At 42.2% G+C, this 26598-nt stretch overlaps 1 protein-coding gene across 4 annotated transcripts in view; it reads right to left on the bottom strand.

The window, feature by feature from the left end:
* Znf385d (zinc finger protein 385D) overlaps nucleotides 1-26598 on the bottom strand; it is a 1102298-nt gene that overhangs the window by 149908 nt on the left and 925792 nt on the right. For all 4 annotated transcript variants that reach the window (XM_045136109.1, XM_045136110.1, XM_045136112.1 and 1 more), the window contains one exon: nucleotides 7835-7945. In XM_045136109.1, the coding sequence (XP_044992044.1) occupies nucleotides 7835-7945 (111 nt within the window). The remainder of the gene's footprint in view (nucleotides 1-7834; nucleotides 7946-26598) is intronic.

Below are 26598 nucleotides of genomic sequence, written 5' to 3'. Positions count from 1 at the left end.
ACCCAGCCAGCGATCGACAAAACTTCACAGTATCTGAGAAGGACTCGAGTAGTTTTGTCAGGCGCTTAGGAAGACTGGGCCCTGGAAAGTACCCTTGCAGCCTCCCCTTGGCTGGAGATAGAGTAGGATCTGACTTCTTATCTCTTCCCTGGACCTGTCTTCCACAAACAAGCTGGGCTTCTCCTGGGAGGGAGCTCTACTTCCTAGGGTTTAATCCTGACATTGTGGTTGGTCACGTTCAGCCCCCAGAACTTGGCCATCATAGCTGGCTTCTATCTGAGACTGCCCCTAGCCCACACCAATCAGCTGTCTCTCAGCTCACCTGAGCCCGAAGGTGACACCCACCACCATAAAGTTATAAATACACTTACCAGGAGAGAGCAAGCTCTCTTGGCAGCCCACTCATCATTGCATTCGAGAACCTCCAGGTTCTGATGAGTGTGTCCCCTCTTCCGGCCCAGCTGGGTGGAATCGAGAGGAGAACCCCCGACCCTACTCCCCCGTGGGCTCCTTACCCCCTCCTGCCCTCCACATGGCTGGGGCTCTTTGTACTCTCTTTTCTTTCCTTTCTAACTCTCTTTGTACATTGCTTGCAGACCCACCACATGTGGATGTATTCATCTTTCTTCCCTTTGTTCTGTGTTTCGCTCAAAAATATAATAATTTAATAATTATCCTTCTCAGTTTGATTTACCCAATTCTTTGGTTGAATGCAAATGCAAACCCAGGGTAAAGACCTTCCTGAACCCCTAACACCCTGTTTCATGTCTACAAGCATCTTGGCTTCTAAATGTTAAATAAGCCAATAGTCTCCTGCCTCCAATTAATTATAGCATTCTATTGTTTTGAGTATAGCCATAATCATGCTTACATTTTACAATTTTTAGAATGGGACCTTGGATCATATTTCAGGTTCTATTAAGCACTCACTGAACTCATTCTCCACTTAACAATCTATGTTTGCCCTGTTAAAAGTTATCTTTCAAAGTTATATGCATTAATGTGCTCAGCCCACATTTTATATATATATATATATTTTTTTTTTTCAAGCACAGAGAAACATAGGGAGAGAGAATGGGCACACCAGGGTATCTAGCCACTGCAAACAAACTCCAGATGCATGTGCCACATTGTGATTCTGGTTTTACATGGGTACTGGGGAACTGAACTCAGTTCCTTATGATTTGCAGGCAAGTGCCTTTACCACTGAGCAATCTCTCCAGCCCAAGATTTTTTTTTTTAATTAAAGACAAAGTCTGCATTAGGAGATAGTTATTGAATAAAATGTCCACAATATAATTTATGATATTTTCAAAGCTATTGGCAGTGCCCCAAATGGAAGTTGAACCATATAGGCAGTATATATGAAAGAGCATCAGACTACATAGTTTGCAATATGAAGTATTAAAAAGCAAATAAACCTTACAAAGAAAGGAAATTAAATGTTTATGACATGGAAATGAAAATAATAGCAAGCTACTATCTTCATTAGGAATGGAACATGCTTTGAAATGTAAAATTGTTCACCAGGAAGAACTATTTTCCTGCATAATAGGCAAGGTAGTGCATGTCTTTAATCCCAGCACTTTGGAGGCAGGGGTAGGAGGATCATTGTGAGTTTGAGGCCACCCTGAGACTACACAGTGAATTCCAGTTCAGCCTGGGCTAGAGGTAAACCCTAACTCAAAAAAAAAACAAATAGAAATTATTTTCTTATGTGATGGGAGATTTGATCAAGCATATAACTGAATTGCAATGTTTTTATTTTTTCCCCAGAATAATTCCAGGCTTCCAAGTTGTCACAAGGACATAACATCTAGATTTACCTGGAAAGATCAAAAAAGCAGTTGTGATGGGATGAGTAAACTTTTTCTTGGGATTAAAGAAATACAATATGAAATATGTGTATACTTTGACTAATCTCTAAGGATTGTTTCTTACATGTTGATCAATTGTTAAATGCAATTGATTAGGACTCTAAGTACCTAAAGTGAATACAAAATCAGTTAAACTGTTGATATGGTATGGAAGTAGCAAAATCTAATAAAGTAGCAAAACCTAATTTCTAATATATCAGCTCTCCTTTTTAAAAATATTTATTTATTAGAGAGAGAAAGAGAGAGAAATGGGCAGGCCAGGACCTCTAGCCACTGCACATGACCTCCAGACACATGCGCCACCATGTGCATCTGGCTTACATGGCTTTTGAGGAAGTCGAACCTGGGTCCTCCGGCTTCTCAGGAAAGTTCATTAACCACTAAGATACTTCTTCAGCTCACCGTTCTCCGTGACATCATGATACAAAGACATGTTAAAATCTCTAAAAGTGCTGGGCATGGTGGCACAGGCCTTTAATTCCAGCACTAGGGAAGCAGAGATAGGAGGATCCCTGTGAGTTCAAGGCCACCCTGAGATTACATAGGGAATTCCAGGTCATCCTGGGCTCAGTGAGACCTTACCTTGAAAGCCTCCCCCCTCCAAAAAATAAATAAACAAAATCTCTAAAACAGTTTCAAGTGTTATATAATAATTCTGAAATAACTTTAGGTGTGGACTGGGAAGATGGGCTGTAGGAGTGGCTCGCCAGCTCAGAGCTTCAGGCAGCCTCTAGGAGCTGGAAGCTGTAAGGAACTGGGTTCTTAGTGGGAGGAGAATCCTGACCACACCCTTCTATCTTCCAGTTGGCATGCAGTTTTGACTTCTCACCTCCAGCAGTTGAAGGTGACACATCTGTGTTCCTCCACACCACAGAGCAGTAGCCAACTAATACGCGTTCTAATGATAGTCAGTGAAATAATGGCTGGAGGATAACAAAACCCAATGAGACCAAATCCTCCCAAACCTTGGCCGTTTTCCTTTCTTCTTCTTCTTTTTCAAATCATCTGAGAAAGAGAGACATAGAGAGAGAGAAAGAGAATGGGCATGCCAGGGTCTCCAGCTACTGCAAATGAACTCCAAATGCATGTGCCACCTGGCCATCTGGGTTATGTGGGTCCTGGGGAATTGAACCTGGGGCCTTAGACTTCTCAAGCAGGCCCTTTAGCTGCTAAGCTGTCTCTCCAACCCTTGGCTTTTTTTTTTTTTTTTTTTTTTTTTTTGAGCACATGGCAGATGTCATGAAAGCAGAGTTGTGAGAACAGTCGCTAGCTGTCTGTCATAAATACACTGGAGCCATTTGCCAGCTTGAAGCTTCATTGCTAAAAATGGATAGGCATCATTTTTTCACTAGTAAGGAAGTAAGATTCTATCTGTTGAAAGGAGCATGCTAATATTTCTTATATTATCTCCTTTAGGTTAATGCCAATCGTGGTATGTGTTACTGTTACTGTTGTCTGAAGCACATCTGTCAGCATTTCTTTTCACAATTTTTATTAACATTTTCCATGATTATAAAAAAGATCCCATGGTAATACCCTCCCTCCCCCCACCTGCACTTTCCCCTTTGAAATTCCATTCTCCATCATATTCAACATTTCTTATCCCTAAACATGGCTTTGAAATCAACACATGTGAGGGACTAAAATACACAAAAAAAGAAAGGAACACGCTCCAGTAGTGGTGAGAGGCCCATCACCAGAGGTAATCAATTTCAACCCATGTCCTGATGTGGCAAATGGAATTATGTTGTTGTTTTTTAATACCACACACTTCTCCATTTTATATTTATTTATTTATGAGAGAGAATAAATAGATGCACCAGGGCCTCTAACCACTGCAAATGAATGCCAGATGCTTGAGAGAGAAAGAGAGACAGAGAGAAAGATAATGAATGGATGTGCAAGGGCTTCTAGCCACTGAAAACAAATTCCACACGCATACACCCCTGTGCATCTGACTTACATGGGTACTGGGGAATCAAACCTAGGTTTCACACGCACGCAGGCTCCATAATGGTAAGAGATCTGTCCAGCACGCAAATGGAATTCTTGTACTCAGTGGGGGACAAGGCCAATGACCTTGCAGTGGCTTTCTGACTCCTAACATATAAGAAATTTCATGAACATAGTGGTAAATATTGGTGGTGAGATTGTTGACAAGTGAAGGTATATACAATTATATGTTAGAAGCTGGTAACTTGGAGCCTTTTGTATCTTGATGTGATTAGTTTCAAAGCAAAACATCAGGCTGGAGAGATGGCTCAGCAGTTTAAGGTGCTGGTTTGCAAAACATGACAGTTGGGGTTCAATTCCCTAGTACCCACATAAAGCCAGATGCAGAAAGTGGCACATGCATTTGGAGTACTTTTGCAGTGGCTGGAGGACCTGGTGCACTCATTTACACACACACACACACACACACACACACACACACACACACACTGTCCTCTCTTTCTTTCTCTTTGCTTCTTTTTATTTGGCTGTCATATAAATAAATAAAATATGTTTTTAAATATCAATTGAAGAAAAATGGAACTAAGAAAAATCCACTTAGAATAATAATCATAGACATATGTGATCATTCATTTAGTATTTAGACATGAGCTCACAACTCTTATATGTTAGGAGAGTGTCACATTTTTACATCCACTGGAAGAGATTATTATGTAATGATTCATTCTTGCAATACTTTATTATTAATAAATTAAACAACTTTATGACAAACTTAAAGTCTCAGTCAAACCAATTATTTTCAAAGCCCTAAAAATATTTCCTCAAATAAAATGGCCTAGGGGGAGTGTGAAGAAGAAGCGAGGATGACCCCCGGACCGACCAAAGCCGCATGCCGCAGCATCCCCGCGTTCAGCGCCTACATCCCGCCCCCCTCCCCCCACTGCCACCACGCCCAAAAGAAAGGCTGAAGGGGATGCTAGAGGAGATAAAGCCAAGGTGAAGGGCGAACCACCGAGAGGATCCGCAAGGTTATCTGCTAAACCTGCTCCTCCAAAGCCAGAGCCCAAGCCTAAAAAGACCCCTGCAAAGATGGGAGAGAAGGTACCCAAAGGGAAAAAGGGGAAAAGCTGAAGCTGGCAAGGAGGGAATAACCCTGCAGAAAATGGAGATGCCAAAACAGACCAGGCACAGAAAGCCAAAGGTGCCAGAGATGCCAAGGGAAATGTGTGCATTTTTTTTCTCTCTTTTCACAATTTTTATTAACATTTTCTATGATTATAAAAAATATCCCATGGTAAAACCCCCCCTTCCGTATTTCTGTTGACTGTACAGTTTGAAATACTGTTTTTATCAAGTTTTATAAAAATGCAGAATTTAGTTTTAGTTTTTTTGTTTTTTTTTTTAAGCTATGTTGTTAACACACAGAACACTTCATTGTTTTGGGAGAAGGGGGAGGAACAAGGGTCACTAACAGAAGGTCTCCCAAGCTGGAGTGATTGGAAAACACCTTTCCCTGCTCATTTTGAAAGATTCCCCTTGGCTCTGGGGAGGAGGGATTCCCTTGTGTTGACACAGTAGCCAACCTTGGCACAGATGCCTCCTGGCATGAGAAAACTCAAAGTCCATTTTTATGTTCTGCCCTCCACCATCAGCATAGACTTAACTCCCTTAAGACCAGAGACCTGTTGGGACCTGACCCCTTCACACTGGTTCTGCCAGTGTGTCAGATGACCTGGACTCTGCAGTGACATCACTGAGATGACGGTGTTCCTCTCAAGAGCCGTGGTACCTTTTCTAAAAGATTGTGGATTTTTCAGATCAATAATCCTTCCATTTTCATTTCATTTCCTGAAAGTCAGGGTTGGCTGTGAAAAGTTGTTAAAACAACATGCTCAATGTGAAATGTCAACCCTCACTCTAAACTCCCCTGTTCTGAGCATCACATGAAGACTTCATTGGATTTTATAGTGGCTTTCTGATTTTGGTAGTCCATACAAGAAGGGAGTTTGAAAGTTCTTGTATACTGTTACCGAGTGTCTGCCCATGTCCTGCCTGAAATATCATGATTGTTTATGAAAAGTATCTTTACTAAAGCTGGATACAGTTTGGCTTGGAAAAAAATGACCTATATTTGGTGGTGATAGATGTTTTCAAAGCAGCTAAGATAGCACCAATACCATCAAGTATGGCCAGCTGTGGTCTGAATGTTTGTGCTTCTGCCAAAGTTACATGCGGAAATCCTAACTCCTAGTGACAGAATTGGGAGATAGGACCTTTGGGAACGCAATGAGATCATGAGAGCAGAGCCCTTCAGAATGAGAATGGTGCCCTTCTCAACCAGATCTACACCAGTTCCACTTGGTGCGAACAAATAGGCAGAATGTCCTTGCCAGACATTGAAATTGCTACTATCTTAATCTGGGGCTTATCAGTTTCCATTTGCCCTAAACTACCCAGAGTTTGGCCACAGTAGCCCGAGTGTACTAGGACAGGTGCTCCACAGTCCAGTGTCTCATGCTCATTTCAATGGAAAGTTTCTTAATATTTTATTCTTATTTATTAGAGAGAGAGATTGAGGATGGGTGTGCCAGGCCCCCAGCCATGGCAAATGAACTCCAGACACATTCACAACCATGTGCATCTGGCTTTAAAAGGGTTGTGGGGAGTTGAATCTAGGTCCATAGGCTTCACAGGCAAGTGCCTTAACCTCTAAGCCATTTCTTCAGCCCTAGAAGGAATGTTTTGACTCTAGCAGTAGGTGCAAGTTACGAATCCATAGGAATCCTTACACACAATGAAATGTCATCTTCCTTTGTGTCACATCTATTTTCTGTGCCTGGTTACCACCTATCAACTTTCTATCACCAGAGGATCCAAGTGGAGGTGAAATTCTGGAAGGCTCACATCATTGGGAATCTAGATCCATCCAGTCATTTCCACCTTGTTTAACAGCTTAGCATAGGTAACAGAACCTTAGAGACCAGGGCAACTATTCATGTAGTAATGGAGACATCAGGGCAAGGGGTCCAATTCCTGTTTCTTTCAAATCAACAATTTCTCACTCTCTCTTTCCCTTTCTCTCTTATTTCTCAGGACCAAATGAATCCCAAAGCAGGTTTAAGGATGGGGAGGACTATCCTGTAGGCTTTGTATATTGACCAGAAGTCAAAACTGGTATCATTGGGATGACCCAATGTCTAGCCTGATGCTCCCAAAAGGTGTAAATGGTGGGCACAATCTTCCAAATAGCTTGAAGACCACCAGTGAGGTCAACGGCATGTATTCCCCCATCCTGCTCTCTATGTAACTTATCTAATTCTGGGACTTCAGTCACTTGAGTTGTTTATAGTCCCTTGCTCAAGGGTTAAAGCTCCTGAGAGCCCTGACACACATGTAATTCAGGATACAGGGATAAGTCTGGAGCCAGGGGCCACCATGGTAGAGAGAAGTTAAGGACAAATTCTTGGTCATGAAAAATTACTTTTCACTTATCATATTTCAGAGGTGTAGTTTATTAAAAGAAATCATTGTTCCTAAGTTTGACTATTTCTCAAAGATACGTTATATGGCCACCATTTAGCATTACCAAGACATTAAAAAAAATCTAAATTTCAAGTAAAGGGCTGTACAAGTGAGGTTTTTTTTCTTTCTCTCTCTCTTTTTTTTTTTTTTTTTTCTTTGAGGTAGGGTCTCACTCTAGCCTAAGCTGACTGGGAATTCACTATGTAGTCTTAAAGTAGCCTCAAACTCTCAGCAATCCTCCTATCTGTGCCTTCCAACTGCTGGGATTAGAGGCAAGTACTGCCATGCCCAGCTGACATGTAGAATTTTTCTATAGTAAACAACCAAACATTATATTGTACACTTCAGAGTTAAAATACTATCTTTGAATTCTGACATGACATGCTCAGTTGCTGGAGAAAAATGTGGAAGAAACCTTTTCTCCTACAAGATTAGAAGCACATTAATACATTTCTTTAGTGAATTCCAAAGGGTACACTTACATCAGAATTAAATCTCAACTGGCAAATGTTGCATGATATGATTTGCTTTCTTCGATGGGGAAGAGGAACCCCAAATGTATGATTTATTACAGCTTTCTGAATAGGGTCCATCTGTAATGAGAAAAAAAAAAACACAACAAATAGAAGAAAGCTTGTCAGTTCCATTGGAATGTTGCCTATTTCATTAAAGAGCCAATCTGTACAGCTTCAATCTACTGCTCACACTGTAAAGAACATTTTTATTCTAAGAAAAGACATTTATACTTTCTTGGAAACTAGATAACAGTTAGACCCAAAGCATGGTATGATAAGGAGATGATAAATGTTCCCATTAGGAGCTGCACACTAAGTGCTTTTCTCATTTAGGATCAACAATTGGCACAGTTTGATAATCCTTGCATGTAATTAAAGGTTTATCAAAGCTGGTGTTCTTGCTGGTAGAGCAGTCTCTCACACAGAAGTGTATTAATGCCATTGCAGAAAATATATGTTACAACAAGTTTGATCAACTATGAAAATGAATTATGTAGTATTATCCAATTTTATTTTACATTTGGTATCTTTGAGATCCTAAAAGTGCAGTATGCAAATCCTAGTTGCTAGGAATTGACATAGAGAGGTGTTGATGAAGTCATGTGGCATTTCTTTATTGTCCATCTGCTATATGCTAAATGTTAATCTCCTATAGACTTACTAGGAGGAGATAGAGAGCTTGATTATCTCTCGCCATTCCAACTCAGGACAGGACAAGCACAGTGTCACCAATAATAAAAGTCAATGTCCCGTCACCAAGCAAGTTGTACGTGTGTCGACGATCCCTAGTTGTTAGAATGAGATAAAAGCCTTCTTATGTAGGCTCTTTGGCCATCTGTATACACTTATTTAATGGCAAGATGAGGTTTAACTGTAATAATTCACTATGGTACTTAACATAGAATTGTGTGCATTAGGGCTGTAGAGATGGTTCAGTGCTTAAAGGCACTTCCTTGCAAAGCCTGACACCCCAAGTTCGCATTTCCCAGTACCCACATAAAGCCAGGTGCTCCAAGTGGTGCATGCACCTGGAATTCATTTATAGTAGCAAAAAGCCCTGGTGTGCCCATTCTCTCTCTCTCTTTCACTGCCTCTTTCTCTCTGTCTCTCAAAAAAAATAAATAAAATAAAACAGCACATTAAAACAAAACAGAATTCTATGCATTAAGAAATTAATAGAGGGCTGGAGAGATGGCTTAGCGGTTAAGCGCTTGCCTGTGAAGCCTAAGGACCCCGGTTCGAGGCTCGGTTCCCCAGGTCCCACGTTAGCCAGATGCACAAGGGGGCGCACGCATCTGGAGTTCGTTTGCAGAGGCTGGAAGCCCTGGCGCGCCCATTCTCTCTCTCTCCCTCTATCTGTCTTTCTCTCTATGTCTGTCGCTCTCAAATAAATAAATAAAAAATGAACCAAAAAAAAATTAAAAAAAAAAAAGAAATTAATAGAGGGGCTGGAGGGATTGCTCAGAGGGTACGAATCGTCCATATGCAAGCATGAGGGGCTGAAGAGGCTCAAGAGTGCCATCCCCAGAATGCACATAAGCAGCCGGACATGGACATGAACGTCTGTATCCTCAGTCCTGTAGAGGAGCACAGACCTGAGAATTGTCAGAGCTTGCCAAAGAGAGCAACTCCAGTTCAATTAAGAGTCTCTGTTTCAGAGCTGAAGAGATAGCTCAGCAGTGAAGGCACTTGGCTGTGAAGCCTAAAGGGCCCAGGTTCAATTCCCCAGTACCCATGTAAGCCAGATGCACAAGGAGACGCTTGCATCTGGAGTTCGTTTGTTGTGGCTAGAGGCCCTGGTGCATCCATTCTTTCTCTCTTTCTTTCTCTCTATCTACCTCTTTCTCTCTTAATCAACCAAATAAAAATATAAAGTTAAAAAAAAAAGGGTCTATGGCTCAAAATGGAATGGGTGGGAGAGCAGTAGTGTGGAATACTTAATGGTTCTGTCCACAGGGTGTTGTATGGACACATACAAATGCACATAGCACACACCACAGTACACACACTCACACACTCACTCACACACAGATTAATAGATACTGACATCGATGTTTTCTATGTTGTAGTGTACATGAAAGAAAAAGTTAACATGAACCTCATACTCATCAAGTGATTGTTGGTACCTGTGGTAGTTTGAATGTATGTTCCCCTAATAGACTCAGGAATTTTTATTAAAGCTTGTCTCCATCTGCCTAACTGGAGGAGGTGGATCCTGGGGTCTAGCCCTAAGGTCTTACTGGGAGTGGATTTGAATTCCAAGTTAAGGTATTCCAAGTTAGTTCTTCCTGGGTTTCCTGCTGTTTCGTGCTTGATTTGGAGGTGCTAGTGGTGGTTTGTCTGTCTGTGTGGATTTCTGTGAAGGAGGCCATCTTCTTCCACCATTATCAAACTTCCCCTGGATCCGTAAGCCTGAAATAAATCCCATTCCTCCCATAAACTCTGTCTGATTTGGAGGTTCATCCCAGCAGTGTGGATCTGATTAAAACAGTATTCTACCCAAATGTGCACACATTTACATGCAACTGGAAATAGTGGGAAGCGAGTCACCTCCCTGTTCTGGCCCACACAGTCCTCCCCTAAACACCCCACACCTCCCCAGTTCCCCCAATCTTTTTTTATCCTTCCAAAGTCCAGACTTAAGTGTTAGTAGCCTTAAGGAGGAGACTAAAGAGTTACTAACTCCCCCTAAAACTAGCAGGCAATAAAGAAGTCACAGAGACATGCAGCTTTGACAGGCTACTCCCAATTGATAAACTTCCCTTAACTCAGAAAACCTTGAGGGAAGAGAAACCGTCTGGTGGGTTATCCTCCCTAGACAATTTGGCTAAATAAAGCTTATTCTAAGCAAGGACACATATAACTAAAGTTCCTTATCTGCTTCTCTTGGACCTGCAGCTGGAACAGTCTGTTTTCCTTAGGATCCTCATTATAAGCTTACACCCCCACCTGGCCCAGTGCTCCAGCCTTCATCCCAAGGGAAGGTTGCTGCCCCTTGCTCTTTCTCTCAATAAACCGCTTGTAGAAATCAAATCCGTTGTTCTCTTTCACTTTGCTCTTATACTCTCCTTACGCATTTGGCTTGGCATTCCCATATTCGGCGCTTACATGAGTCAGGAAGAACTCTGGAACAGCGTTTAAGTTAGGTGGTCTGAGCAGAATGGGTGGCACATGTCTATACTCTCAGGATTTGAGAGACTAAGGCAGGTGGATCAAAAGTTCAAGGATAGGGCTGAAGGGATGACTAAGTGTTTAAGGCACTGGCATATAAAGCCTAAAATCCTAGGTTGGATTCCCTAGTACCCACATAAAGCCAGATGCACAGTGGCACATGCATCTGGAGTCCATCTGCAATGGCTAAAGGTCTTGACATCCCAGTCTGTCTCTCTGTGCTTGCAAATAAATAAGTTAAAAAAAAAAGTGTTTATTTTTATTTTTATTTTTTTTTTAAGTTCAAGGCTAGTATGGGCTTCACAGAATCCATAATGGCCAAGAAATTCAACATGAAACCCTGTCTACACTTTTGATACTCAGGCTGTCCCTGTAATTTTTCTGGCCACTTCCAGCTATTACATGATGGTACCCTTCCTACTTATTGAAGAATCCTATCATGATATCTTTTGGATTACTTTTAGGTACAATTCACATATAATAAACTTCACTGGCATCAAGTGCACAAGCTAATGACACCTATTACATACTAATTCACAATCATCTCACATTGAGCATTGCTATTACCTAGAAATTTCTCTCTTGACATTCTGGTCCCTGACCCCACCCTTGAGACCATGAAACCATTGGTCATCTGATTTCTGTCAGTAAATTTTTGTTTTCTGTGCTATGGATCCAACTGCTGTGTACATGCCAGGCATGCATTCTCCTCACTAGATTTTTGCCTTTTCTCTAAGGTCATATGATTGGCATTGTAGAATGTGAGGTCAAACTATTCTTATTCAGCCTAATGCTAATAAGGTTCCTCAGGTTCTCAGGTTGTTGTTTGAATCAGTAATTTGTTCCTTTATACTTCTCAGTGGTTGCTTGGTACTCCAGGAAACCTTGTGTCCTGGGTAATGTGACACAAGTCTTCTCCCCACACAGAAAATACACCCAAGAATGATTACAACCAAACCAGGTTTGGTAAGGCAATGAATTTATTGGGAGTACTTACAGAGCAGGGGGAGGGTTTGTATACAGGAGCAATAGAGCTTCAAAGGCAGCCTCCCCAAGCGAAGCCTTATCCCACCACGATGACGACCTCCCATAGCTGCTTCCCCCAAAGGCTGCTGCATCAGCAGAAAGCCCACCTCAGCATAGGTGAGGACTCTCAGAAGCTTCATTGCTGAAACACACTCCTATCACAGGTAGGCAGTTCTATGGGAGTCTCTTCTCCAAGCACTTGTTTTGCCTTTATATAGCCTTAGGGTAAGGTCTTCTCAACTTCCTGAGTCTCTGGATCTGCCTGGCCCACCCCAAAAGGAATGCTTCAGTTTCTAGCTCACATAACCTTGGGGAGCAGTGGAGTGACCTTGAAGTTACCAGTCTCCCAGACTTGACCTCCTGAATCCCCAGAGCCTCCTCCTTCCTCTCCTCAATTTGGAGGAGTCTTCTGTACAACACATTGTGGTATGGTTTTGCATTTTTTACTTGGTGGACATTTCAACTGTTTCCAGTAAATTCTATGTTGTTTTCAACTCTTATTAATCTAAAATATTCTTTTTCTGTTGTTTATTTTTTTGAGATAGGGTCTTGCTCTAGCCCAGAATTCACTCAGGATGACCTTGAACTCACAGACCTTGAACTCACAGAGATCCTCCTACCTCTGCCTCTTGAGTGTGGGGATTAAAGGAATGTGAGACCAGGCCTGGCTTCCATGTTCTTAAATTCAATTCTTTATCTAAACATGAAAAATTAATTGAATGAACATTATCTCTTTTCCTTTCCTTGTGCAGTAATGTGGAAGGCTCCTGGACCTGGTATGGGTTGTTTCTCTGTATCTACTGCCAAGTTTCCCATCCCAGCCACTATTGAAAATCTCCAGAACCTCTCCTCACCCCTATTTCACATGGTTAAAGTTAACAAATAAATGTATGGCATTTATAAAAAGCCGGTGGCCACAGGTAGCTCTTATTCCCCACGGTTGCTCACACCACTTTCAGAACATAACCACAGGCTCCTACAACATCCACAGAGGTAATTTTCTCTGCAGTCATCAGATGAAAAAAATTAAAAGCTAAAGGAGGTCCCTGACTCAGAGGGCCTGGTCCCATTGAACTCTGCCTCAAGTATTCCATGCATAAACAGGACCCATTTCTATCAGAGAAGAAGGCAAGTTACGCCCATAGCCCATTAAGGGATATTAAAGTTCTCCTGTAATGACATTTTGAAATATAAGTGCACTATATATTTATATCAAAGATGCACTTAAAAAATAACCAATGCTGAATTTTTATCATATATTGGCGAACAGGGTATTACTTTGGTCCTTCAATAACACTGGGGAAACAGCGACTGCATTCAATCCAAATTTGTGTGGGAGGTATTTTGGAACCAGACACTTCATGCAAATGTGAAATATTCTCTAGATTAAATTCTTTTGTTTGAATTGAATGATGTTCTGATCACTGTGGCTATAAAATCAGATTTCACAAGGCAAAGTGGTGTCTTTTTCTTCAGAGATAATTTCATCCCCAATATATTTCAGGAAAAAAGAGAACACTTAACTGAATTATATATTAAAGATAGATTTTTTAGATCCTCTTTTATAATTTTGGAAATCTAGTCCAACACAATGACAAAACCTTAATACCTTTGATACGTGAAAGTGAATAATGACGGCACATGTATGAGCATATAAATCTCCACTGACCGCGGGTCTTTATGAAAAGGCCAAGTCTAAATAATGACCAGTCCCACTATATGTAATCAAATGGTGCTACGTAACATACAACCAAAGATAGCATCTGGGGGGAGGGAGGGTATCACCATGGGGTATTTTTTATAATCATGAAAGTTGTTAATAAAAAAAATTTAAAAAATTAAAAAAGATAGCATATGCTATCAGATCTAGGAATATTCACACAAACACTTTGGTAATTTGGCCTGACATTATAATTATTTACCATGAAAATTATATGCTTTGGTTAAGAAATAAGGCCATCTATGTTGGTTTTCTCCCTAGATAATATCAGCAAAAACAATCCTATGTTATTGTGTACATGTGACATGTATGATCATCAAGAGTTACATAAAGTATAGCCTTACGGGCAGATCAGATCATATGTGTGGTAGGCCGGAAATCAAAGGGATTCTTGGGTCAAACAAGCTGTAGAAAATGTAGTACTACCTTAAGCATTCACAGTGCACAATAGAAAATTAAAATCTCAGGGACCTGCACAATGAATACATTTGAATATGTGATTTTTTTTCATATAACCAGTATGTGTTTTTAAAGTGAGGAGGCGTGCCAATGCACACATCTTAGAAAAGTGAACTAAGGAAAGAAAGCCATTTTGAAAATGCAAATAAAATGTGAAGGCTCCCATGTAATATACAGGACAATGAACTGGAATTGTATTACACAGAATTCACATGTCAGCTCATCTCCACAAAGCTGCACAGCACTTAATTAAAATTTAAAGACGTTGTAAAATCTACATGGCATAGTGTGAAACAACTGCCCAATTTCCAAATGAGAGTGTTTTGAAGGGGAGAATTTCTAACTGCATTATCCAACTCTGCCACACCAGCAAACAAAGTGGAAGAATGGTGTCCTATTTATTGATATGCTGACCCCATCTCTAGACTGAAATTCAATTTCAAATTCAGCCTATGGCCTCATTTAAAGCCAAATGAATATGTTTTTCTTCATTCTGGACTTAGGGACCTTTGCATTTCTATCTAAGGTCTAGGTTTTTGCCACCTCCCCTTGGGGCTTTGTGCTAAATGGATTTATAAATGAGCATGCTAGGGGCATGTCCCAAGGGCCTCAGGCACTGTCTGGATTCTCTGCTCTAGGGGCCTGTCACATTTTCTGAGTGGAAGGAGCTTAACCCTGCGTTCACATTTCCTGTTCTGAGTGACCTGCTGTCCCTCAGCCCTATTATTGTTATGACTTTCAGATTTTAAATCAAAGAATAGAAACTGAAATGCCTCGAAGTGTAGAAGTCTAGAAATGCAAGGGATGTGTCTCTAAAGGGCATTTCTATACAACAACCACTGACAACGAAGATTTTAAAAGTTGTACTCAGGGACACTTGCCGGATGCTTAATGTGCATGGGTGGGCTCCATTTCTATTCTAAGTTCCTAAAGATTTTTTTTTTTTTGGTCCCTTTCTTAAAGTCACAAGTACCATCAAGACCCCCATGTTCCTCCTGACATTCTGGGGTACCTTGACTATAGCAGTTACCTCTGCACTGCTCAAAGAAACACTTAACCAAAAGCAGCTTATGGAAGAAAGGGTTTATTTCAGGCTTACACATTCAGGGAGAAGCTTCATGGTGAGAAGCTGGCTCACGGCGTACATCCACAGCAGAGAGAACAACAAGCCAAGCTAACGCTGACATATAAATAAGCAGGGTTGAACTCAAGTTCCTCCTTCAGGGCTGAGAGATGGCTTAGAGCTAAGGTGCTTGTCTGTGAAGCCTAAGGACTCAGGTGCCCATTATCTCTCTCCATTCTCTCTCTTTTTTGGTTTTTCAAGGTAGGGTCTCACTCTAACCCAGGCTGACCTGGAATTCACTATGTAGTCTTAGGCTGGCCTTGAACTCACAGCAATCCTTCTACCTCTGCTTCACTAGTGCTGGGATAAAGACATGTGCCCCCATGCCCAGCCAATTCTCTCTCTCTCTACCTATTACTCTCTCTTTCTCTCTCAAATAAATAGATATTAATTATATAAAAAAAGACCTTCCTTCAGCAGGGCTCTACCTTCTGGAGTAGGAAGCGTAATCAAAAATATCTAAGGAGCTTGGAGAGATGGTTTAATGGTTAAGATGTTTGCTTGTGAAGCTTATGGACCCAGGTTGGGCTCCCCTGAGCCCATATAAGACAAATACACAAGGTGACATATATATACAAGGTCAGACATGCACACAAGATGGTGCAAGAATCTGGAGTTCAGTTGCAGTGGCTAGAGATTCAGGAGTGACATTCTCTCTCTTGCCCTTTCTCTCTCTTTCTCTCTCTCTTGCTCTTTCTCTCTCATAATTTTTTTTTTAAAAATTTAAATGCCCTTAGGCTATGGGGGACATTCAAACCTTATTCCATATGACAACTGACTGTAAATTTGTGGGCTCTCATGACCCTTGTAGGTTCAATTACTACCGACTTCAAGAAAACACAATACTTTAGGAATGAAGTTTCCAGAGAATGATGCAAACCAGAAACAGACAAATGAAGAGACCCAAGGGCACAAAGTAGGAGATTCCAAATACAGTGTTTCATGCTCTCCTCTCATAATTTCAGGGCCCACTGCCTCACTTCACCTCCCAACCTGGAGATTCAGTCTTGCTGCCCAACTTAACTGGGCATCTCAATGAACTCAGGCTCTAGTCCTCTCTACTCCCTAGACATTGGGCTGAGGTTACATGACTCAAAGCCCCAACCCCAGGATCACATGGCTAGTCCTGCTGGTAGCTGGGCCTAACCCTGAGTTGTCTTACTAGACTACACTGAGATATGGTCCAAGGCATTCATGAGAACAAAGGCGCCCTGTTCCTGTGGGATGCCAAGGGGCTCATGGCTGCCTCCCAGGAACAGAAGACAAAGTGAGAGAAATTCTTTTCATTCAATACTTGCAAATCTTTGCATCTTTAAAAACATAATTTTATAGAATTGTAATTATCACAGATAACATATTTCCCTTTTACTTAACATTGTGCCAAATACTTTGACACAACCTTCCATTTTCTTTTTTTTTTTAAGTGTGTGTGATGGAGGAACACTAGGATCTCTTTAAAAATAATTTATTTATTTATAAGCAGAGAGAGAGAATGAATGAATGAATGGGTGTGACAGGGCTTCCAGCCTCTGCAAACAAACCCCAGATGGATTCACTACTTTGCGTATCTGGCCTTATATAGTACTGAGGAATCAAACCTGGGTCAGTAGGGTTACCAGACAAGTGCCTTAACTGCTGTGTCATCTCTCCAGCCCCACACTAGGGTCTCTTGCTGCTGTAAACAAACCCCAGAATGGCTGCAGTGGTTTGAATGTAAATGGCCCCAGTTTTGTAATAAGCTTCCCACATAAAATCCAGAGGGTAGAGCCTTGCTGGAGGAGGGGTGTCACTGGGGGTCAGTCTCTGGTCCAGCCTTAAGGTGTATTGAGAGACGGCTGGTGTTTGCTGCTACTAGCTTTGTATGGAGAGCCAGCTTAGCTCTGTATGTTATGATGAACTAAGCCAGCCTCTTTCCTCGTAAGGAAGCTTCTCCTGGAATTTGTAAGCTTGAAGTAATGTATGGTGGTTTGATTCAGGGCTCCCCCATAAACCTAGGTGTTCTGAATGCTAGGTAGCCAGCTGAACGAGATTTTGGAACTAACACCTCCTGGAGGCAGTGTATTGTTGGGGGCTGGCTTATGGATATTATAGCCAGTCTCCCCTTGCTAGTGTTTGGCACACTCTCCTGTTGCTATTGTCATCTGATGTTGGCCAGGGGGTGATGCCCACCCTCTGCTCACGCCATCATGTTCTCCTGCCATCTTGTGCAGTGCGAGTGTTTATTCTGTGCCATTATGGTTTTGAGGGGAGTTTTTTGGTATTGTGGCTCAGTTAAAAGATCTCAGACTATGGGAATGTTTGAACATCATTAGGATTGATAAGAACTAAGAGGACTTTTAAAGTTGGATGGATGCATTGTATTGAATGCGTACTTATCAGTTTATGGGGGCTGGAGTAGAATGTGGAGGTTTGATTCAGGTGTCCCCCATAAACGTAGGTGTTCTGAATGCTAGGTTACCAGCTGATGGAGATTTGGGAATTAATGCCTCCTGGAGGTAGCGTATTATAAGGGGGAGGCTTATGGGTATTATAACTCTCCTGTTGCTATTGCCCACCTTATGTTGGCCGGGGGGTGATGTCCATCCTTTGCTCATGCTATCATTTACCCCTGCCATCATGGGGCTTCCCCTTGAGTCTATAAGCCAAATACCCCCCCCCACCACCTTTTTGCTCCCAAAGCTGCTCTTGGTTGGGTGATTTATGCCAGCAATGCAAACCTGACTGCAACACAGTCTGAGCATGCTAATAAAAAAATAGTCAAAGTGTGTTAAGAAGCAAAAGTACTGGAGCTGGGCAGATGGTTTGGTGGTTAAAGGCACTGCTTGCAAAGCTTGCCAGCCTGGGTTCAGGTATCCAGTACTCATGTAAAGCAGATGAACAAAGTGGCGCATGTATCTGGAGTTCATCTGCAGCAGCTAGAGATGTGCTTCCCCTTCCTTATAGACAAATAATTTTTAAAATTATTTATTTATTTATTTGTGTGAGAGAGAGAATGAGTAGGCACAGCAGGGCCTCTATAGATGCAGCAAATGAACTCCAGATGCAGGTACTATTTTGTGCATCATGCTTTACTTGGGTATTGGGGAATTGAACCTTGGTCATTTGCTGGCAAGCACCTTAAATACTAAGCTGTCTCTCCAACCTCATGTTTGTGTGTGTATGTGTGTTTAAATAGAAATAAAAGTATTAAGTGTGTGGGTATGGATATATGAATTCCCAATCACAATATAAAATGTGCCAGTTATAAAAATGAAATTTAACACAATAGGGATGATATATGCTTTACACAAAAAGTTGGAAAAAGTAAGTCTGATAAAATTCAGTATTGACAAGGACCTGGAAGAATGGGGAGAATTTGGCAGCAGCTCACGCTGTTGAAATTGACAATAACATCGAAACCAAACACTGCAATCCTGCATGAGCTTCAGTTCCTGTGCATCTGTGTAAGGAAGGTCCTCACAGCTTCATTTGTGTACACAAACATCCTGAATAGCCTAAAAGTTCTTGCCAACAATAGATGAAACAGAAAACTGTAAGGATGTCACATAGACATTGCAAGGAACAGAGAGATTTCATACGAAGATGCAGACTGTATCATGTAAAAAGAGAACCTCAACCATCCATGCAGATAGTCCAAAATAAAGTGAGAAATGAGGGTGCGATACACTAGGCTCCTAAGGACAAGAGTCATGCCATGAGCCAGCAATGCTGATGAGGAAAGCCCACAGCAGGTGGGTCCTGAAACCTCTTGGTACCCGCTACAAAGATGCCCTGCCAAAATGTCAACTTAGGGATCACCAAGACTGTGTGAAACAACCTGTTTGCAGAAATGACAGGACAGAAAGCCACATGTTGAGTCTTTCTGTGAAGTGGAAACTACACAAATGATGATAGGATTTTTTTAATTTATTTGTGAGAAGAGAGAGAGGATGGGGACAAACCAGGACCTCTTATGGCTGCATACAAATTCCAAATGTATTTTCCGCACTTTTTCATCTGCCTTTGCATGGGTACTAGGGGATGGAACACAGGCAGGCTTTGTAAGAAAGCACTTTTAACCATTGAACCATCTTCCCAGCCTGTTATGAGACTATTTATTTATTTATTTTCAAGCAGAGAGAGAGAGAGAGAGAGAGAGAGAGACTGGGCACAACCAGACCTGTAGCCATTGCAAACAAACTCCAGATGCATGCTCCACATTGTACATCTGGCTTTACGTGGGTATTGGGGGATCAAAACTGGGTTTTTAGGCTTTGCAGGCAAGCACCTTAATTGCTGAGCAATCCCAGCCTCCTGATATGATTTTTTAATAAATAAATAGTTAGAAAACAATTGAAAGAAGATATGCAACTATATTTTGGGGCACGTGTATACATGAGGAATGCATGTGTCCATGCATGTTTTTGAGGGAGCATATGGAGGCCAGAGGCCAACATGAGTGTTCTCCTCAAACGCTGTTCACTTTATTCTTTGAGATTGTCTCTCACTGAGCTTAGAGCTCACCAATTCAGCTAGACTCCCTAGCCAGTGAGACCGCAGGACTCCTTGTCTCCACTTCCCCCACCGTGGAATGACACCAACATGCCCAGCAATTTATGTGGGTGCTGGGGATTCAAACTCAGGCCTTCTTGCATTAGTGGAAAGCATTCCCCCACTGAGTCATCTCCCCAGCCCCTGATTTTTTCTTTTGGTACACCCTCTAAGTGTCCTTAAAGCCCCACATTGAAACACTATCAGTCTTTGGGTACCAATAGCAGGAGGGAAAACTGCTTTCACAATTAACTCTTAGCCTGAGGAGCTAGGGAGTTTACTGGAACCAAAGGCAGGTGGTAGAATGTCTCTCACTCAACTGAACAACTCTGAGATTAGGACCTCTGACCACCAGCCACCAAGCAGAATGCACGCACAGCCTGTCACCACCTAAGCACTGGAGTGATAGCTGTAAAGTGTCTCATCTACACGTCTGGATTTTTTCAAATTTTTCTTACTTATTCATTTATATATTTGCAAGGAGGGAGAGAGGGAGGTAAGGAGGAAGAGAGAGAGAGAATGGGTGTGTTGGGCATCCTATGGTCTCCAGCCTCTTTACACATACTCCAGACACATGTACCACCTTGTGCATCTGGCTTTATGTGGGTATTGGGAATTTAACTGGGGTCATTAGGGTTAGCAGGCAAGTACTTTAACTACTGCACCATCTCTCCATCCCAGGGTTTTTGATTACAACATATTGGACAAGAATTAGCAGCCATCATTGTTCTCTGGAGTAGCTAAAGAGCTGGTTTATTGAAACGACCAGTCCTTGAATCTGAGGGAGTAACATCATTTGATTACCTCCAAGTACTTGGGTCAAGTACAAGGGTCAGACACATTTCATTGTCATTGGCTTTCTGCATGGCTCTGTCCCCTAGCGTTCTGTATGTTCATAGAGTAAAGTCCAGCAGACTCACAGTAGCGGCTGAGTAAGTGTTATGACATCATAAACATTATATTCTTAGATTTTAAATGCACTCATGCAAACTGCTTTCATTCAGTACAGTGTGGCCCTGTCACAGATTGTCCGCACAAGCCTGCTCTCCAAGATGTTTAAATATGTTTGTCACCTACACAATATCTCATTGCACCCATGACCACAACTTTAGAAATCATCTATATGTGAAATTTCCAGTGGGTGAGAACAAAATTTCACCTATGTTCATATCATGTGTGTATCTTATTTCTTCCCTGGAAACTGAGTACACAGTACACTTATCCTTCATTGTTAATTCCCACAGTATAAACAAAAAAATGCTACATTCATTAAAAAAGTTTTAGAAAATAGAAAGGTAATAAACGATTCTTCCATTTTATTAGTGAACTTATTTAGTAAGAAGGTATTTTGCCTAATTAAATTATTGTTAAGTTTTTTTCCTAAGAAGGATTGTTACTTGTCAGCCCTAATACCAGCTGTAGGAATGACTCTTGTGTTTTTTACATATTTTGTTTGTTTGTTTGTTTGTTTGTTTGTTTATTTATTTATTCAAGAGAGAGAAGGAAAGAAAGAAAGAAAGAAAGAAAGAAAGAAAGAAAGAAAGAAAGAAGGAAGGAAGGAAGGAAGGAAGGAAGGAAGGAAGGAAGGAAAGGAAGGAAGGAAGGAAGGAAGGAAGGAAGGAAGGAAGGAAGGAAGGAAGAAAAAGGGGGCATACCAAAGCCTCTAACCACTGCAAACAAATGCCAAACATATTTACCACCTTGTGCATCTGGCTTATGTGGGTCCTGGGGAATCAAACCTGGGTCCTTAGGCTTTGCAGGCAAGAGCCTTAAGCTATGTCTCCAGTCCAACTCTGGTGTTTAATTTGGGCCCTTTGGAGACCTTGTAATTGTCACAGAAAATCTTGTTTGTTTCACAGGCTTTAACCCGGTCTTGTTTGGTGTGGCCTCTCATGGCAATATTTCTTTTATTTATTTATTTTTAAATATTTTTATTTATGTGTTTGCAAGGGGAAGGACAGAGACTGAGAAACGCAGCACCAGAGTATCTAGCCACTGCAAGCGACTCCCACAGGCATTGCTTTTCACATTTGGCCTCTGTGGGCACTGGGGATTCAAACCCGTCGTTAGGCTTTGAGGCAAGTGGCTTAACTGCAAAGTCATCTCTCCAGCCCCCAAAATTTCTTTTTATAACAGACTTTTCATTACCCTCAATAAGGGGGAGAGGGACCTGAACAGAAACACTGCATAAAAGGTAGAGAAAATCCTGGGGGCTGGCTGGTAATTTCCAGGACCAGAATTGGGTTCCTCCCCACTGTGAGCTAGTGGTCAGGGAGACATGAGGTCCCCCAAATAACACAGGTTATTGCCAAAACACTTGGTTACATGCAAAAGTTAAAAGGTAAGTCCCTATTTCTGAAGACACCACAGCCTGTGGACAGAGGACATCACATGACCAAGCTGGAACTAAGAAGGAACCAGTTTCCTCCTTGGCTAGCCCTGGCAGTGCTGGAAAGTTCTATGAGAGCAGCTGGAGAGCAACAGCTATCAACAGATGAAGTAAACAGGAGACCCTGCCAGATACACAATCTCTCAGTGGAGCAAAAAGGACACACTGGTGCAGTAGTGGCACACAGCTGACATGGGTAACCAACTGCCCACAAAGTGGACATGAGAGCCGCTCAGTGGGGGTGAGCCCATATCTGACTCTGGAAACCAAGCCAGATTCCCTAGAACAGAAAACCAGCAGGCTCCAAAGAGAGCCTCCACTGCTCTCTAACTAAAAAGAGTGGATGTACACATCAATATATCTTTCTAATGACAAGGCTTTTCCCCCTTTATTCAAACTATTCTCACGATTTTCTGTTTACTTATTTATTTCAGAGAAAGAGGCAGCGAGAGAGAAAGAGAGAGGGATAGAATGGGCATGCCAGGGCCTCCAGCCACTGCAAACAAACTCTAGATGTATGTGCCCCTTTGTGCATCTGGCTTACGTGGGTCCTGGAGAATCGAAAGCAGATCCTTTGGCTTTACAGGCAAACACCTTAACTGCTAAACCATCTCTTCAGCCTTATTCTCACTTTGTTTGTTTTTGTTTTTCAAGGTAGGACCTCACTCTAGCCCAGGCTAACCTGGAATTCACTATGTAGCCTCAGGATGGCCTCCAATTCACAGTGATCCACCTCCCAAGTGCTGTGATTAAAGGTGTGCGCCACCACGTGCAGCTCCTATTCTCACTCTTGATTGGATAATCTGGTCTATGTTACAGATGGAGGAGAATATAGGAGAGAACAAGGAAACATCAGTATACCAAGAAGAGAGAGCCGACTGTCTACCAGGAGATGGGTCACCTCCACCTCATCTGCCCAAAAATCATTCTAGGGGAAGCAGTGACACCAATACTGCTATCATGACGATCCTAAAATCCAGTTCCAGGGAAAGAGCGACAGACGCTGTGGTCATTCAAACCTCATCAAAACAGAGATCCAAAGTCTACAGAGAAAGCAACACTGAATTGCCTCTCTAGACACCACCATGGCTCAGGAAGCCTCGTGGAAGAAGGGGCCGAAAGACTGTGAAAGCCTCAGGGAGGGTGGAACCGCCTGAGACACCGTGCTTCCCCATCCCTGCCGAGACGGACGGATGCCTCTTGGTCCCCACGATGGATTCCAATGACTCTGCCAAAGACCCTGGCACAATTGGGGTGGGGCCGAAGCAAGTCTATGTGTGCAACCTCCTTCTTAAAACAATCAATAAATAAAAATGAAAATAAACCTCATTTAAGCCATTAAAAACAGACATTTAAAAAAATTCCATTCAAAAATAATATTGTGGGCCTAGAGAGATGGCTTAGTGGATAAAGACTCTTGCTTTTAGGGCCTGACAAATTGGGTTCAATTCCCCAGTGCCCACATAAGCCAGGTGCGAAAAGTGACACATGTGTCTGGACTTCATTTGCACTGGCTAGAGACCCTGGTGTGCCCATGCACACACCATGCACACGCTCACCTTCTCTGTCTCTCTCTGTCTGCCTCTCTCCCCCAACTGTCTGTCTCTCCTTGCAAGCACATAATAAAAATTTTAAAAAATATTTTTGTGAGAGTGCATGTGTGTATGTGCAAGAATGCAGAGTCCAGGACAAACCTCATGTGTTACCCTCACATGTAGTCCACCTTGGAAACTCATTTATATATTTATTTGCAAGGACAGGAAAAGAGAAGGGGAGAGAGAGGGAGAGAGAGAGAGAGGGAGGGAGGAAATGGTGGAGAGAGAATGGGTGTGCTAGGGCCTCTAGCCACTGCAAATGAACTCAGATGCATGCACCACTCCATGTATCTACCTGTACATGGGTGCTGGGGAATTGAATCTGGGTTGTTAAGCATTGTCTTTGAGCTCTCTAGCTCATCATCCACCTGATTTTTTTTTTTTTTTTGGTTTTTCAAAGTAGTGTTTCACTCTAGTCCAGGCTGACTTAGAATTCACTATGTATTCTCAGATTGAACTCACGGCAATCCTACTTCTGCCTCCCAAGTGCTGGGATTAAAGGCGTGCACCACCACGCCCGGCCCATCATCCACCTTTTTTAAGACAAGGTTTCCTATTGTCCTGGAACTCCTCAATTAAGCTAGGCTAGCTGGCTGTTGAGCCCCAGGGACCTGCGGGTCTCTAATGCCCCAGCAATCTGGTGACAAGTATGTGCCTGTGCTGCTCATATGAGGCTTTTTGTTTTGTTTGTTTGTTTTTGTTTGTTTGTTTTTTGAGGTTGGGTCTAGTCCAGACTGACCTGGAATTTACTACGTAGTCTCAGGGTAGCCTCAAACTCACAGACAAACTCCTGCCTCTGCCTCCCAAGTGCTGGGACTAGCGGCGTGGGCCGCCGCACCCTGCTCCCTGTGAGACACTGAACTTCAGTCCTCGTGCTTACAAGGCAAGCGTGTCGCTGAGCGAGCCAGTGAAGCCTCCAGCCTAAGGACACACTACAACTGAAAAGTGTTCAGTTTCTGCCCTGTAACATTTGCTTTGTTCATTTCTTTTTTGGCTGTGTATAGTATGTGTGGTGAAGCTGAGGCGTGGGCGAGATGTGTGCATGTATGTTTGTGTGCGTGTGCGTGTGGACTAGGCGGGTGCGTGTTTCCTGCATGGAAGCTTGCGCGGGCCATCTCTATCACTCATATGAGTGGAGTCCTTGAGATGGTGTCTCTCATTGGACCCTGAGCTGCTGTTTTCAGTCATACTGGCTGACCTAGTGACTCTTTGGTCTCCCCCCCCGCACCCCAGGATTGGGGTGACATGTGTGCATAACTATATCTAGCTCTTTTATGTGGGTGCCAGGCCCTGAACTCAGGCAGTCTCTGATCCTCTCAGGGTCTCTTGCTTGTACAGCAAGATCTTGAAGTAGCTGAGCCACTGTCGCAGCCCAACGCTGGATTTTAAATTGTGTGTGGGTGAGCGCGCACATCATGCATGCATGCGTGTGTGTGTGTGTGTGTGTGTGATTTTTCGAGGTAGGGTCTTGCTGTAGCCCAGGCCAACATGGAACTCACTGTGCAGTCTCGGGCTGGCCTCAAACTCACAGTCATTCTCCTACTTCTGCTTCCCGAGTACTGGAACTAAAAGCGTGTGCCTGGCTTAAATTTGTGTTTTTCGAGAAAGGGTCTTGCTAGGTATCTCAGTCTGGCTTTGAACTTTCCATCCTCCTGCCTCATCTCGCTGAGTCCCGAGATTACAGATGTGTGCTACTATATCCAGCTGTTATTAAAACAACTAGACAATGCATTAGTTTCTCAAGCCTTCCAAACCTCTGCACATGTGGTTCTTTCAAACAGCAGATACTTGCTATTTTGAGATTCCAGAGCTTCACGCATATAATCAGCTGGTGACAAATGCAAGCTTCTTGCCAGGAGGCCATGGATAATCCTTCTCTGCCTAGTTCAATCCCCCAGGGGATTTGGCATTCCTGGGCTGGTGGCAACATTACTGCACTCCTCAGCATTCATGTCACAACACTGCCTTGTGCATCTTTGTATAAAAATTTTTGCTTCTTATAATGACATCAGTCATGTTGGTTTAGGAGACACTGTAATGATCCCATTTTTATCTTGAATATCTCAATCAATACCTTACTCCCAAATAAGATCACATTCTGATTTTACAGGAGCTAGGACATATCTTGCTGAGAGATGTAAGTCAAAAGGGATGGATCATGAAAATAGGGAAGTACCCTTAAAGTTTTCTAATTTGGGGATGTCTTAATCCCAAGGCAAAGTACAGAGTAAAACCATTTTTATCGTTTCAATAGTTTAAAGAGAATGTCTGATTGATCAATGGATCAGAAAGAACACTCCTTTCCAACCCTCCTTGCCAACAAGGTCAATGTTACCTAAAAGTGGTTTGTGATTTCCAAGAATCTTAGAAGAAGGAAAGAGCTCTAAGAGTTTACACATTCATAGAAGAGAATAGAACTATAGAAGTCATGTGCCAATTAAGCATATATCTTAAGTAAGCAGCCAGAAAAAGCCTTAAATGTTACAGAATGAAAATTATGAAGTCCTTAGAAAAATTAAATAACAACACATTAGTATTAACAGTTCCTTGGTACTGTGTGGTTAGATTTTAAAGACGTAAATTTTGAACTTTGCATTTTTCTCTTGTTTCTTTATAGATTTGTGTCTTTTCTTTCATTTGCTGTTTCATGCCTTTGAGAAAGTTTGATAACATGTGGAACGGCTCTTCCAGGAAACCCTTCTCTGTACGTAATTGACC

This window comes from Jaculus jaculus, chromosome 16 (genome assembly GCF_020740685.1).
Source record: "Jaculus jaculus isolate mJacJac1 chromosome 16, mJacJac1.mat.Y.cur, whole genome shotgun sequence".
NCBI classification, from domain to species: Eukaryota; Metazoa; Chordata; class Mammalia; order Rodentia; family Dipodidae; genus Jaculus; species Jaculus jaculus.
Note: the sequence above shows the minus strand (reverse complement) of the source record. Positions and strands in the feature narration are given on the sequence as shown.